The sequence below is a fragment of the Nanorana parkeri genome, unplaced genomic scaffold, assembly GCF_000935625.1.
Source record: "Nanorana parkeri isolate BGI_ZX_2015 unplaced genomic scaffold, ASM93562v1 scaffold1617, whole genome shotgun sequence".
In the NCBI taxonomy this organism is placed as follows: domain Eukaryota; kingdom Metazoa; phylum Chordata; class Amphibia; order Anura; family Dicroglossidae; genus Nanorana; species Nanorana parkeri.
The window spans coordinates 77426-91867 of NW_017307885.1; the positions used below are offsets into that span (position 1 = coordinate 77426).

At 42.3% G+C, this 14442-nt stretch overlaps 1 protein-coding gene across 1 annotated transcript in view; it reads left to right on the top strand.

Annotated features, from left to right (window-relative positions):
* The window catches only part of LOC108799052 (fer-1-like protein 4), a 71698-nt gene extending 57472 nt beyond the window's left edge, over nucleotides 1-14226 (top strand). The window contains 12 exon segments of the mRNA XM_018570870.1: nucleotides 472-585; nucleotides 1561-1722; nucleotides 2610-2808; nucleotides 4359-4420; nucleotides 5459-5588; nucleotides 6777-6815; nucleotides 9932-9940; nucleotides 10326-10417; nucleotides 10736-10867; nucleotides 10956-11066; nucleotides 11989-12116; nucleotides 14052-14226. Coding sequence (XP_018426372.1) covers nucleotides 472-585; nucleotides 1561-1722; nucleotides 2610-2808; nucleotides 4359-4420; nucleotides 5459-5588; nucleotides 6777-6815; nucleotides 9932-9940; nucleotides 10326-10417; nucleotides 10736-10867; nucleotides 10956-11066; nucleotides 11989-12116; nucleotides 14052-14226 — 1353 coding nt within the window.
* The last annotated feature ends 216 nt before the right edge of the window (nucleotides 14227-14442 follow it).

The following is a 14442-nucleotide window of genomic DNA, read 5'->3' on the forward strand; positions in this document are numbered from 1 at the left end:
TGGAGTCCCCTACGCGCCAAAGGGGGGGGGGGGGGGGGGCATTTTGAAATAGGGGATTGAGATAAGAGTTTTCAAGAGATATAAGAAAAGCTGAGCGATTGCATCCTCTGGCATCTTTCAAAACTAAATTGTCACTTATCAGTTGAACTAACCTTTATCTAAAGGGTCCACAAGGAATGTAGATGCCAAGACCAAAGGTGCAGCTACCATTGAGCAGAGGTCTGGACTGTGGGCTCATGTCCTCATCATTGCAGTACAGGCAGCAGACTTTGCATGGCCACCAGTGATGACCTCAGCATACTAATGCATTGATACCACAGCACTCAATATGGTGATGTAATTGCAATAACAGTTCAAGCACCAGGGCCTACAGCTCATCAGTTAACCAACTGTCTATCAACTTCTATGTAAATTATGCAGTAAATGTTTACAATGTTTTATTGATTATTAACTCTTTATTCTTTGCCTTAGCCAGCACTGCCGGATTACATAATACCCCAGGAACCAGAATACATGGATGAAGCCATTGACCGTTACATTATTCCAAAAGGCATCCGGCCTGTCCTAAAGGAATTCAGAATAGAGGTAAATATATCTCATAATAGAATAACATATAGGAAATTTAAAGCAGAACGCTGATAATTACAACAACCGGTAGCAAATCTCCTCCTGCCTGTGGATCCACACCACCTTCCGCACCCCCGAGACTGAGTGGGACCTCTGGTGAGACCGCACAGCCCTCCTAAGCCCAGCACAGCCCACCATAGAACCTGAACAGCCACCTGAGAGTCTGCAAAGTCCACCATAATACCAGCACAGACCAAACACAGCCCACCATAGAAAATGCACAGCCACCTGAGAGCCAGCACAGCCCACCATAGACCCTGCACAGCCGCCTGAGATCCCACACAGCCCACCATAGAACCTGCACATCCACCTGAGTGTCCACACAGCCCTCCACAGATCCTGCACAGCCACCTGAGAGTCTGCACAGCCCACCATAGAACCTGCACACAGGAAGGGGGAGGATATACCGGAAGTCTAATTACAAGTTGTCTCTCGCGACATCGCCGAGATTACTTGTAAAGAAACAGGTGAATTCTCCTATTCTACATTTAGCTCTGCTTGTTCAAAGCAGAGCTAAATGTAGAAAACAAAATACCGCCCGGCACCCGGAACTCCATGTTCTGGGCGTCGGGTGTGCCGCCCCTCTGTCAGTGCCGCTCCAAGGCTGGGCCTCTGTGGCCTTGCCGGGAATCCGGCCCTGCCTGCACAGCCACCTGAGAGTCCGCACTATTACACTAATTTTGCTTATTTTTCCTAGACTTTTACTGTCAGTGCTATTTTTTACTAAAACCAGTAATAATCTAATGCAGAGGTAATTATTTAATATGATAAAGAGTAGATACATTTATATAGTCTTACAAATACAACCGGCCATTTGAGGGCAACCATAATGCTGATGCAGCCCGTGATGAAATTGACTTTGACACCCCGGTATAGACATATTGCTGCTGTGTCTTCAAGTTAAAAAATCTTGAGATTTAATTTGCTTTACAGATGCTATTCTGGGGGCTGCGAGATCTCAGGAGGATCAACTTGTTTGAAGTGGAACAACCTCAAGTGTACATTGAATGTGCCGGGAAGAAGGTGGAGTCTGAAGTCATTTTACACTACAAGGAATTTCCTAATTTCACAGAACTGGTTAAATGCGTGGATGTGGTAAGTGCCCAAAAGATACACTATATTGCCAAAAGTATTGGGACACCTCCTCCAAATCATTGGATTCTGGTGTTCCGTGAAATTTCCTTACTACTTAATATTCCACGGTCAACTGTTAGTGGTATTATAACAAATTTGAAGCAACTGGCAACAACAGCAACTCCATGTAAAATGACAGAGCGGGGTCAGCACATGCTGAAGCGCACAGTGCGCAGAAGTCGCCAACTGTCTGCAAAGGTCAATAGCTACAGACCCCCAAACTTCATGTGGCCTTCAGATTGGCACAGCAACAGTGCGTAGAGAGCTTCATGGAATGGGTTTCCATGGCCGAGCAGCTGCATCCAAGCCTTACATCACCAAGTGCAATGCAAAGCGTTGGATGCAGTGGTGTAAAGCACGCCGCCACTGGACTCTAGAGAAGTGGAGATGTGTTCTCTGGAGTGACAAATCACGCTTCTCTGTCTGGGAATCCGATGGACGTGTCTGGGTTTGGCGGTTGCTAGGAGAACGGTACTTGCCTGACTGCATTGTGCCAAGTGTAAAGTTTGGTGCCCCCCCCACCACCAAACTGGAAGCAAAGAGCAGCAGACAGACCCAGTGACTACCTCACTGGGTCTCAAAACAGGTATTTCTTGAAAGCCAAGATGATTGATTGAAAAATTTAAATTGCATGTTGAACAAGGGAAGGTGTCATATGCATACCAACAGTTCAGCTTTAAATTGTATAGCCCAAACCCTTTTTTTTAAGTTTAGGATAGGAAAGGGTTGAGACTCTGCCAATTTATTTTTTGCTATTTATGTCGCATTGGGGAGATTTACCTTCACTTCCTGTCTTCAAGATGCAAAGCCGGCTGCAGGTAGATGTGACCATATCCATGTCATTGCAGGAACTTCCAGAGCAAGTGTACCTCCATCCACCACTGAGTATCTTCGTAGTTGAGAAACGCGCATTTGGCCGCTCTGTCTTGGTCGGGTCTGCAGTAGTTTCTAATCTTATGAAGTTTGCTCCAAAAGAAATGGAGGAAAGCATTGAGGAGAAACGTGAGTAACAAATGGAATGGGTAGGGCCTCTAAATCTGATTGAAAGTAGGCACTAACAAAAAGACAGAAGGAGCCCCGCCACAATTTGATAGGGTCCAGGACAATGTTTTTTTGTTAAATATCATTATGGTAAAACAGCCAATGCATTTCAAGAGTCCAGAAAATCCCTCTTCTTCAGGGCTTCAGTAAAATGATACTTCAGGAGTATTTGGACTTAAAGAAAATGAATAGTGATAACTCATAGTATACACATTAACTGGAGGTGTCTGCAGAAGAAGCCAGAACACCCCTGGAAGGAACTAAGCATAACTTTACCGAAGCCCTGATGAAGGTGGATTTCCACATACATTGGCCTGTGAAAAAAAAATGTAATGGGAATGATGAACTAGATGAAAATTGTAAAACAAAATTAAGTAAATAAATTGAATGAATGTGATTTCCTTATCGATACCTTGGAGTTCATTTTTAACAGTTCCGTCCTTCGTATAGCTGAGTGGATGCCATTTGCACAGCACAAGTGCCCCTAGATGGCACTGATGAGTATATTTCCTATATTCACCAGCAACATCTAGGGGCGCTAGTCCGGATTTACTCTCTCTGCTGCCCCAAGGCCAGGTTCCTCAATGCGCCTCCCTACCTGCCAACCCCTCCCCATGGAGAATGGCAGACCTGCAGGCTGCATACAAATGATCTCGGCAAAATCACCAAGATTACTTGTATAAAACAAGCTGCGGCTTCCCCGCTGTACATTTACCTCTGGCTTGCCCAAAGCAGGGTTAAATGTAGAAAACAACTACCCGCCCGGCGCCCAGAATTGCATGTCACAGGTATCGGGAGATAGAAATTCCACACCCCTGCTGCCCCTCTACTCCCTGCTGTCCCAAGCTAGGCCATGTTTGGCCTTGTGGGAAATCCGACCCTGGCTCTAGTGCCATGTGAACCGCATCCACCCATTATACTATAATTTTTATAAATGAACCCCTTAATATCTTAAATAAGATTTTGCACACATTATTTGATGAACTCTGAATTGATTTACATCATTTAATAGGAAGGTTTAACTTAGCTTTAGCTTTAGGAGGTGTTACGTGATCTGCTCTAGAGCAGGAGAGTCGTGAACTTCAACAGATAAAGTAAATGTTCAGGCCTTACCCAACTTTAACCCTCTTCCTCCCTTCAGGAGCACGTAGGACGTCATCACAGAGCAGACAATCTAGGTGAATAGAAAAACGGGACCCTTTCTTACCAACCTTCTACATCACGGCCCACTTAAACGGCCAGCTCTCACTGATGGCATGGATTAAAGGGATAACACATGGGGAAATATGCATGCATTGGAGAGATGTACTGCATATGTTTTATTTTTTATTTCGCCCTGACATACATTTTAAATGACTCATACCAATGAACTCAAGTAGCATAAAGCAATGATCCAAATGCAACAGTTCAAAAAAATACTAAATGCTTTGTAGTCTTGTGAGCAGGTTGCATGTGCAATTATGTAGCTGGCAACAAAATATTTATTCACAGAAACATTAAAATAAATTGTTCTTTGTTTACAGTGAAAAAACGCATGTCCCGGCCTTCCGTGCCAGCCGTTGTAGTTATGGAACAAGAGGACAAAGACAAGAAATTCAACCCTCTCAGCATAATGAGGGTGTGTGAGAATGGCAATGAGAGAGTAGAAACGACAATGACAATTTAAAGGTGTTTTCTATCCCCCCTTTTAATTTAATGATACTTATGATGATACTTAAAGCTGCCCTGCCAGGTTAACAAAAACACATATGAAAGGTCTCTGCATATAGGTATACCCACCTTTCTGGGTGCCCTTGAGGCTCCAATTCCTTGAGTGGTTCCACCATCTGACACCTAAATCACTGCTGAGTCGTGCGGTAAAAGATGGTCAAAGTATGGAATGACAGGGACACAGGCATCTGATACTCCCAGAAGTGTCAAATGCCAAAGACATTGACAGAGGTTATAGGGCCCTACAGAAACTGTTCGCACTAAATAAATCCTGTATTATAATAATAATAATAATAATAGTGAGCAGAATATCTTTAACAGTGCCTTCCCTATAATGAGGCGGTTGCCTCAAGCAGCATCTCTTTGGGTCACACTTGGGGGCAGCAGGTGTGCCTGCCACCTCCTCCACGCCACCCCCTTTCTGGCCAGAGCATCCCAGGTTGCTAAGAGCTCTTAGCAACCTGGGATGCTCTGGACGGCATCCTGCCCATCTCACTGACGTCACTGGTTGCCAGGAGCTGAGTGGGACACCAGTGACCTCAGTGAGTTGGGTGGGACGCCGGAGAGAGGTAACCACCAGCACCCAACCAAAACAACACAAACCCCCTTCACCCACCAAACCAAACCCATCTTTTACGCCATTACGAGACTTATTAAAATATGGGATTTTGCTTTTGAATAATGATTTCACTATGTAGCTAACTATGGGACTAAGATATCACCCCTTTTCATAGTCCCTAATGTTTTTAATACTTCAAGGCTTAATTTTGATGACCCTTCACTGGTGACTCATAGGCAGATGCCCTTTACCACCTTTATTAAAGCCATTTTGGTTGTGTATGATATTTCAATGCGTGATACAGTAGATCCAGACAGGCAGAATGTGTTCCGCTGGGTGTGGGAAGCGATCGTTTTGAAATCACATTGTGTAAACTGTGTATTGTAGGACCCTTTGAAGAGTCTGGGCAAAACAATAACTAAGGAGGAAGAGCTGGAGGAAGACAGGCCAGAAGCGGAAGAGTTGGACTGGTGGTCGAAATACTATGAATCCCTAAGAGATGTAGCAGACCAAGTAAGTGTGAATTGACTGTCCATAAACACAAGGACGAAAACATATGTATGTGGATTTTAAAGCTGATGTAAACATTTAAATATTTTAACTTAAAACTCAAAGCACTTTTTCAAGTTTAGGATAGGGCAGAGAAAGGTTATAACCCCTATCGGTCATTTAATTGTTGTCTGTGTTTGGAAGGTTTTCCCCCACTTCCTGTCTTGGACACACAACCGGAAATGAGAGGAATTTTCTCTAAAGTGAGGAGTATACCCCAACAGTTGCCAGTGGAATCGGGGTCCCTATTGGCAGGGAGAGCGAGGTACGAACACTCAGTGATCGCTGAGTGTTTGTAAATAGTTGAGGACAGACAGAGTATTGTTACTATATCCTCAATTATGAATGAATGTGAAGTGATCTACATCCCCTCCTGTTCATTCATGATCGTGGATATAGTAAACATACTCTGTCCTCATGTTATGAATGAACAGGAAGACACAGCATAGAGGATTCCTATTTAGACCCCCAATATTTCCCCAAAGCCCCTAAAAATAAAGTAAAAAAATTAAAATATTTAATAAAAAACGAATAAAAATACAAATGTAAAAGTTTGTAAAAATAAAATATTAAAAAAATTATTTAGAATGTAAAAGAAAAACCTTTTTGGTTTCGGCCTAACATTTTTTTTCATTTCGGTTTTGTTTCGGTTTTGAAATTTTCATTTCGGTGCACCTCTAGCTTAAACCCTTCCCTACCCCATCCAAAATCTATAAAAAAAAATTAAAAAAAAGTTTTGGCTTCAGATATGCTTTAAATAATCATAATATCTGCAGTTGCATTGGAAAAACCCCCATCTGGGCCTTAATATAAATGTTTATGCTTCGAAGGAGGACAACATGACATGACCCTCCCAGCTTGCCACATCTTCTTATGCAGTCCTCCGAAGCAAGCAATACCCCATACTTTGATATTTTGGAGAATTCATTTGTTTGGACTGCTATTTTCATAGTGATTATTCATTGCAATTTGTGCTCATACTGCATACTGCACATTACTAATGAGATGAACCTTGGGTAGAGCAACAGATGGCCATAGTTCCTGGCAAAGCACAATCATCACTGGGCCATGTGCTAATGAAGCAGTTAGTATACCTGGTTTGTGAAATGCTTTATGGGTGCTTTAACAGTTTTTATTTATTTTGTATTATAGATAGACGCAGCTGATGAGGATGAAGAAGCTGAAAATGAAGGAGGCAAGGCTTGCTTTCACTATTATGTCAGTCTTTTTATAATGCAGCAAAATGCAGACCTTCACTGGAAGCCTAGCAACTCTGGCGTCTACCCACAAGGGCCATGCGAAATTACCAATGGGCTGGTGGTGTTAATAAGCTTTATTCTGCTGGAATAGCAAATTTAATTGCACCTTTACATACCCAGCACAGCAGTGCCAATACATTTAAATTGAATCCCCAAACCCCCAACTTCATTTTAATTTCTAATATGACATTTACCTCTCGAATGTTGGTCTTTTAAAAATGTATGTGCTTTCATCCATCTAAAACTAATATTGTAGAACTTGGTGCACATAGGTTAGCAACTGGGAGCTGGTTATGTACTATATCTCTTGGACCCTTTCCTAGTCCATTATATAGGAATGAAGTGGGCCTCACTAAACCCGGGTGCCCAGGTCACCTTGCAAATTTCCAATGGTTTAAAGCATATTTAAAGGAGAACTATGGGGTTAAGGCTTTTCCCCATAGTTCTCCTTAGGGTAACGGGAGGACACAAACTAGCGTCCTCCCGTCACCCTAGGCTCAGTATACCGCGAGCTGTAGCTTGCGGTATACTGAGACGCCGCAGTTGAAGCAGATCCTGACAATTATGCCGGGATCTGCCCAGCTGATGAGCAGACAGCTGGCTCTGCCTATCTAGAGGCAGAGCCAGCTGTACACGCCCCCTCCTCCGTCCGTTCCGCCAGTCAGCGCTGGAGGATCGGAGCGGGGAGGGGGGCAGCCAGCCCCTCCCCTGTCATGGCAGAGAGCCGTGCCAGGATCGAGAGGTGAGCGAACGCTGGTATGTGTTCGCTCACCTCCCGATCTACTGAGCCAACCTGTGACAGTCTCATTGGCACAGGTCGGCTAGAACTATGAGGTGAGTGAAAAGCACTCACCTCATAGTTCTCCTTTAAAGACAAAACTTTTTTCCATCAATGGATAGAGTGGGAAAAGGTTAATACCTTTGTCAACTTTTTTTTTAGCTGTCATTGTCTAATTGAGGTTAACAGGAAGAAAGAGAAAATCTCTACAAAGTGAAGGGAAATTCCTCCATAGACAGTGGTCTCCAGATCAGATGTGCCTATTGAAACATTTCCCCATCCATCCTGATTTGATGACAGCTGTAAAGGTTCAGATTTTCCATTACTTTCTGTCCCAGTGACAGTAGTTACCAGGACAAATAAAGAGGGGGGATCTCCCTAGAGGGAAGGGGAAAGGTGAAGGGATCACAGACAGCAATAAAAACTTAGCAAAGGTTCTAATCCAGTGGTTCTCAACCTTTCTAGGGCTGGGACCCCTTGGTAACATTTGCCAGGTTGTGGTGACCCCCAATGGTAAAATTTAGGAATGCACCAATACTAGTATCTGTGTGGGCTCTCAGGTGGCCAGTGTGGGCTCATGTGAGCTCAATGGGACTCTCTTGCGGTCAATGGGGCTCTCTGGTGGCCACTGTTGGCTCTCTGGTGGCCAGTGTGGGGTCTGTGGTGGCCAGTGGGGCTCTTTGGTGGTCAAGCCGGCATTCAACTCCCCTCACTCCCGCTCGCTCCCCTCTCTTTGATCCTCCTCGGCTGCCGGTGCTGCAGCGCCATCTAGCGGCGCGGCAAGAGAACTGACACTGCTGCTCTAGGAGGTGGCTGAGGAGCCTCTCACCTAGCACAGCACAAAGCATGTGGTGACCCCCTCAACAGTGGGTTGTGACCCACTTTTGAGTCACGACCCACAGGTTGAGAACCACTGTTCTAATCATTCCCAACTCTGTTTAAAACTAAAAAATACTTTTTGCTTTAGATATACTTTAAGGCCTGTGACTCAGCCACTGCTACCTCATTGGTGGTTTAGTGGATTACATATTACTGTGCTTGGTCACTGCAGACCCGTGGATAGTGCTGACACTGGCATAACTTCTCCAACAGCCCTTAGACTTCCTGTAGGCACCTGGCCAAATCAGAGGATTCCCACAAAGTGAGATGATGCATGCCTATGCTTCTCCTGTCACCCTGTGTCTTCTAATGTGTCATGTGACTGCTTGGCATGGAGCCACAGGGGAAGCCTCAAAATTCATACTCTCACTCTGTGTCCGGTCAGAACGGTTTGGGGGAGGGAATTTTAATTTTTAAAGGGAATCTGTGCTACTTTGGCAAAAAACTGAGAAACACTGTATAGCAATGAAATCACTTTATATTTATTCCAATACTGGCCATACACATAATGATACAAATGTTTGATACAATAATAATTTTGATGGAAGAAGCACATCATCCAGAAACAGATTACACCAAGCCGGGGGCTTGATCAATAAATAATCGCTCCCACTATAATGGAAGAGTTGATTCAGGTGGACAATCTAATTAAATTTGATGAATATTCTTTGGATGTATTGAACAGTCATTTCAGGACTGACCCAAACATAAGGACTGGACATATACTGTAAAATACAGGCCATATTCCCTGTAGGCTGTGAGCAGCTGCCAGTGGGGCTCACATGTGGATAGAGGCCCAGCTATGCTATATAAATACCAATAATAATTATTTCTTAAATAAATAAATATATTATTAGTATTATTTTTATGACTCAGGATTTACAGAGCACCAATAGTTTGCACATGGCTTTACAATGTAAAGGGAGACATTACAATTACAATACAATTGTAATATACAAGAGGCATAATAGGGACCTGCTTGTGAGAGCTTACAATTTAAAAGGAACGGCCATGCGATAGTAAAGACAATCATTGTAGTGGGATGAGTTGATTGAGAGTAAAATTTCAGTTGTTAGGTTGAGGTGGGAAAAGTTGAGGAGATGAGTTTTCAGGCATCACCTAAAAGCGGACAGAGTAGGATATAGCCGGACAGGTTGGGGTAGGGAGTTCCAGAGGATGGGAGAGACTCTGGAGAGGTCCTGGAGAAGAGCATGGGAGGAGTTGACGAGGGAGCTAGAGAGCAGAAGGCCTTTGGAGGAGCAGAGAGTACGGTTTGGGTGATATTTTGAGACAAGGTTGGAGAGGTAGTCAGGGGCAGGGTTGTGGGTGGTTTTGTATGTTGTTGTTAGTACTTTGAATTTTATTTGTTGGACAAGCCAGTGGAATGATCGGAAGAGGGGGATTGTGCACACTGAAGGGTTGGTAGGGTGGATGAGTCTAGCAGTATTTATGACAGACTGAAGGGGTAGGCTAACGAGGAAGGAGATGCAATAGTCAAGGCGAGAGATGACAAGTGAGTGAAATATTAGCTTGGTGACGTCCTTGGGTAAGAAAGGGCAAATTTTGGAAATGTTACATAGGTGAGGGCGACAAGATTTGGACTGTGGTTAGATTTAGGGCTGAAAGGACAGGTCAGAGTTTAGGATTACACATACAACCTTGACATGGGGGTAGGACTGACAGTTGTGTTAATAATCTTCAAGGAAACATCGAAGGGGGGATCATTGGGGGGGTGTATAAAATAAATATCACTGTATTATAGCAGTCAGTGCTTGTATTACAGATGCAGCCAATATCATCACCTTAGATGTTACCGAGGAAGTAGAATATGCGGAGGTGGAGCTTCCAAAACCAAAAAGGAAACCAATTTCCACTTTGAAGGTATGTTTGTGTCTTCTTTCCAATATAGTTCACTGTATTGCTTTTTCCCATAGATGTTGCACAACATTAAAATATCTAAAAGTATTTCATTTCTTCAAACAGCTATACAAACATTAAAAACATTTTTCTAAAACAATGATGATACCGTATAAGATCTCATCAAAAACAAAGCTTGCGTTCAGGGAGCCAGAGCCATAAATAAATATAGAAGCCCCAATGTACATATATAGTTACAATTAATTTGTATATGTGTAGCTCAAAAAATAATAATTGAAAACTACACAACCCCTTTAAATTAACAGCAGCAATATTTTGCAGATATATAAAGCAGAACTGGAAGAGGAGTTTGACAAGTTTGAAGACTGGCTTTATGTATTTCCTCTGTACCGCGGCAAGGCGTTGGATGATGAGGATGGTAATGATGATGATAACTTTATGGGGAAATACAAGGTATATTTTATGATCTGTGAGATGCAGTGTACAATTCACCAGGCTGGAGAACCACGCTAATTCCCCTTCCTATAACTGTGCTTTGTAGGGCTCCTTCTATATCTACCCAGCAGGGGAAGCCACTGATGAGTTCCAAATAATGAGAGGAGTCCCCAGGAACCGACCGGTGAAAGTACTTGTCCGCATTTACATCGTCAAGGTGAGTGACTCGCATTAGCATCATTCAGTAAAAGTATGACTGCACCACTGCTCCTAAATTTTTTACTTAACTACTCTTTAACTAATTTTTGTACACACATTAGAATCAAAATTTTTGGTTAGAAAGCTGTTTAAAACCCACAAAAAAAGTATATATTTTCTAAAAGCAATAGCCCTGTAGAATAAAAAGGTCTTTACATATTTATTTATTTTTCACAATAATTGAATTTTATAATTTAATTCAACTATATATTTATACTATAATTTAATTTCCCTATAACTATAATTGTTTTACACTTTTTTTTTTTTACATTAATATGTAAAATAGGACTAATATGTCCCCTATGTGATAGCACAGAGGAAGTAACCTCTTTATGGAGAATTAGATCACTTATGTTACCTATATGGATTCCAAAGAAGCTAATAAAGCACACTACATGCTTCACCGGCTTCTTCTCCAGCTGCTGAAGTAAGTGACAGCCTGACAAAATCATCATCGCTTCCACTTTTTAGTGATCGGAGGGGAGATCAGCCACTGCAAATGTGCTGATCACCCTCCGATTCAGCCACTGACACCCGGTTGTGGCCATTCCACAAGAGGACAGTGGAACTTGGGATAGTTGGCAGCAGCGGCCACAAATCTATAATTGGTCCGGTATAGATTTATTAATCTTGATAAAAGATCAGGAGGTAAATCAATGCGTTTTAGTGGCTCACAACTCCTCGTCCACAGGAATTTATGGAGAACAGCTAGTGGGAAAAGAAAGAAAATGTTAACCTTACCCCACTAAACCCAAGAGGGGGAAATCTATTTTGGGTGGAGTTTTGCATCAATTTTTTTTGTTTCAAGTTGGTGACTGCTGTGTAAATATTATATAATATACAGTATATAATGGCCTATTAACTTTCTTGGTTTATTGTAGGCAACAAATTTAGCCCCAGCTGACCCCAATGGAAAGTCAGATCCTTACATAGTAGTGAAGGTTGGTGAACAGACAAAGGACAGCAGGGAGAGAGAGATCCCCAAGCAGCTGAACCCTGTGTTTGGAGAGTAAGTAGCATCAGCTGTGTATAATATATAATAATATAATATATATAAATAGGACATTCAGGGCTGTCCCTGGACCCCACCGCTTTGCAACAAAATGGCTAAACACTCTGCAACATTAAAGAACCATATATAAGACAAGAACATAGAGCCTAATACAGCTTATTACTTCCAGGCTGCAGTAAAGTACATACCCAGACTGGTTAGCCAGTTGGGCTGTAGTTTATCATCTTCTAACAAGGATTCCAGTGCGTGGGAAGGAGAGAAAGGTTATTTATTGGGGAAGTAATGGAGAATACAAGCTGACTGAATTAATGGATGCAGCATCGCTGTTTTTTCCCGCAGCCGGATCCTGTTTTTACAAGTCATTGAGACAAATGTTTTGCTTGAAAATTGCTGCTCTTATGAACTGCTTAGCTTGAGCCTCGAATAGATTTGGATACAAGAAATAAAAGTGAACCGTACCAAAAAAAGGAAATCATGTATATTTAAAGGTCTTTAAGCAAACATTAGAGTAACTTCCTACAGTAATTATTGAAGGTGTTGCGCACAAACTACAGCAGTACCTTGGATGAAAATTTCCAACATGAGTGCCAAGTGAGTGGGTCTTATATCATTTCCATTGTGTTGTCAGTCAGTGTTGTAAGAAATACTGCACCCCTAACACAACATGAGCACCAAGTGGGTTGGTCTTGTATCATCTATAGTGTTATCAGTCACAGTGTTGTAAGAAATACTGCATCCCTAGCATGACATGCGTGCCAAGTGGGTGGGTCTTGTATCATTTCTGTCGTGTTGTCAATTACAGTGTGGTAAGAAACACTGCACCCCTAGCATAGCAAGAGTGCCAAATGGGTGCATCTTGTATCATTTCTATCATGTTGTCAATCACAGTGTTGTAAAATATCCTGCGCCCCTAGCATAGCATCAGTGCCAAGTGGATGGGTCTTGTATCATTTATATCGTGCTGTCAGCCAGTGTTATAAGAAATACCACACCCCTAGCATACCTTCCTGTTAATACTCTGTACTAGAACTTTAACTTGGAACTACAGCCAAAAAGTTTTTATTTTGTAGATAAAACCATAAATACCATTCAATCTGCAGACACTGTTAAATATTGGAAATCATTTTTTTAACTGAATCTATACTCTCCTGAAAAAGACTTAATTAACAAAGCAATACACAAGCCCTGATGAAGTGGGATTTTTCTTGACCCCCGAAACCCATTGGTTGTTTTATTCTGTTGACCTTTTGTTAATAAATAACCACTTTGGACTCTAAAAGTTGTGGTGGAATTCCCCGTCTGTTCTTGATTGAATTCACTCAAGATTGCCTTCTCCTCGGATTTACCTGTCTGTGTTTGGAGCAGCCTGACTAGAGCATTCAAATACATCAAAGAAGAGAGTCCTTTCCAATGTGGGATACCAAAAATAAGCAAGTAACAGGTTGATTCTAATGACGGCTCCATCAGTTGCTTATACTTGCTCCCCACCACTGAATTCATAGAAGGATTCTCTCCCAAACCCATGTGACAGCCAATCAGAAAGAACCAGGTCAGAGAAAGGGGGTTAGTCACATGTTCTCAATACCCCTAAAGCATATGTAAAGGGAAAACAAGTCTTTATTGTGGTCTATGTCTCTGCTGGAAAGATTCACCATCTATTTGTCCTGATGACCATTGTCAGTGTCTTAGATGGGAATTTCTCCCACTTTAAGGAGAATGCCTCTCACTTCCTGTTGTGGCTCCAAGGTTCTATCTAAAACAATAAAAAAAATTGGGTATACATACACTTTAAGCTGGACATATTCACATACGCATTTGAATTGAAAACACTTTAAAAGTGCATACTTAGTGCTTTGGTACCCGAGTCATTTGTTGGGTCTTTACTACAGCTCTTATACTCTTTCTCATTATCTCCTTCCATCCAATGCTCAGGGTGTTCGAAATGACGGTCTCCTTCCCAGTGGACTCAGAACTGACCATCTTAGTGTATGACCATGATCTGATCGGATCAGATGACTTGATTGGTGAGACAAAGCTGGATCTGGAAAATCGTTTCTACAGCAGCCATCGGGCCAACTGTGGTCTGGCCCTACAGTATGATGTGTAAGTGTGGAAGGCACAAAATGCTCCCCTTTATGATGCTATAAAATAAGAAGATACGTAGGGTAGACATTGTTACCACTTAGTGATGACATATAGGGGTCAGCAGCTTGAGCCCCCATTCACACATGAGCTTGACCATTTTTTTTTTTGCATATTTTTGGGTGAGTTTTTCAGGCATTTTGAGGTTTCAAGGTTTTTTGTTTTAACCAATGGAAAGCTT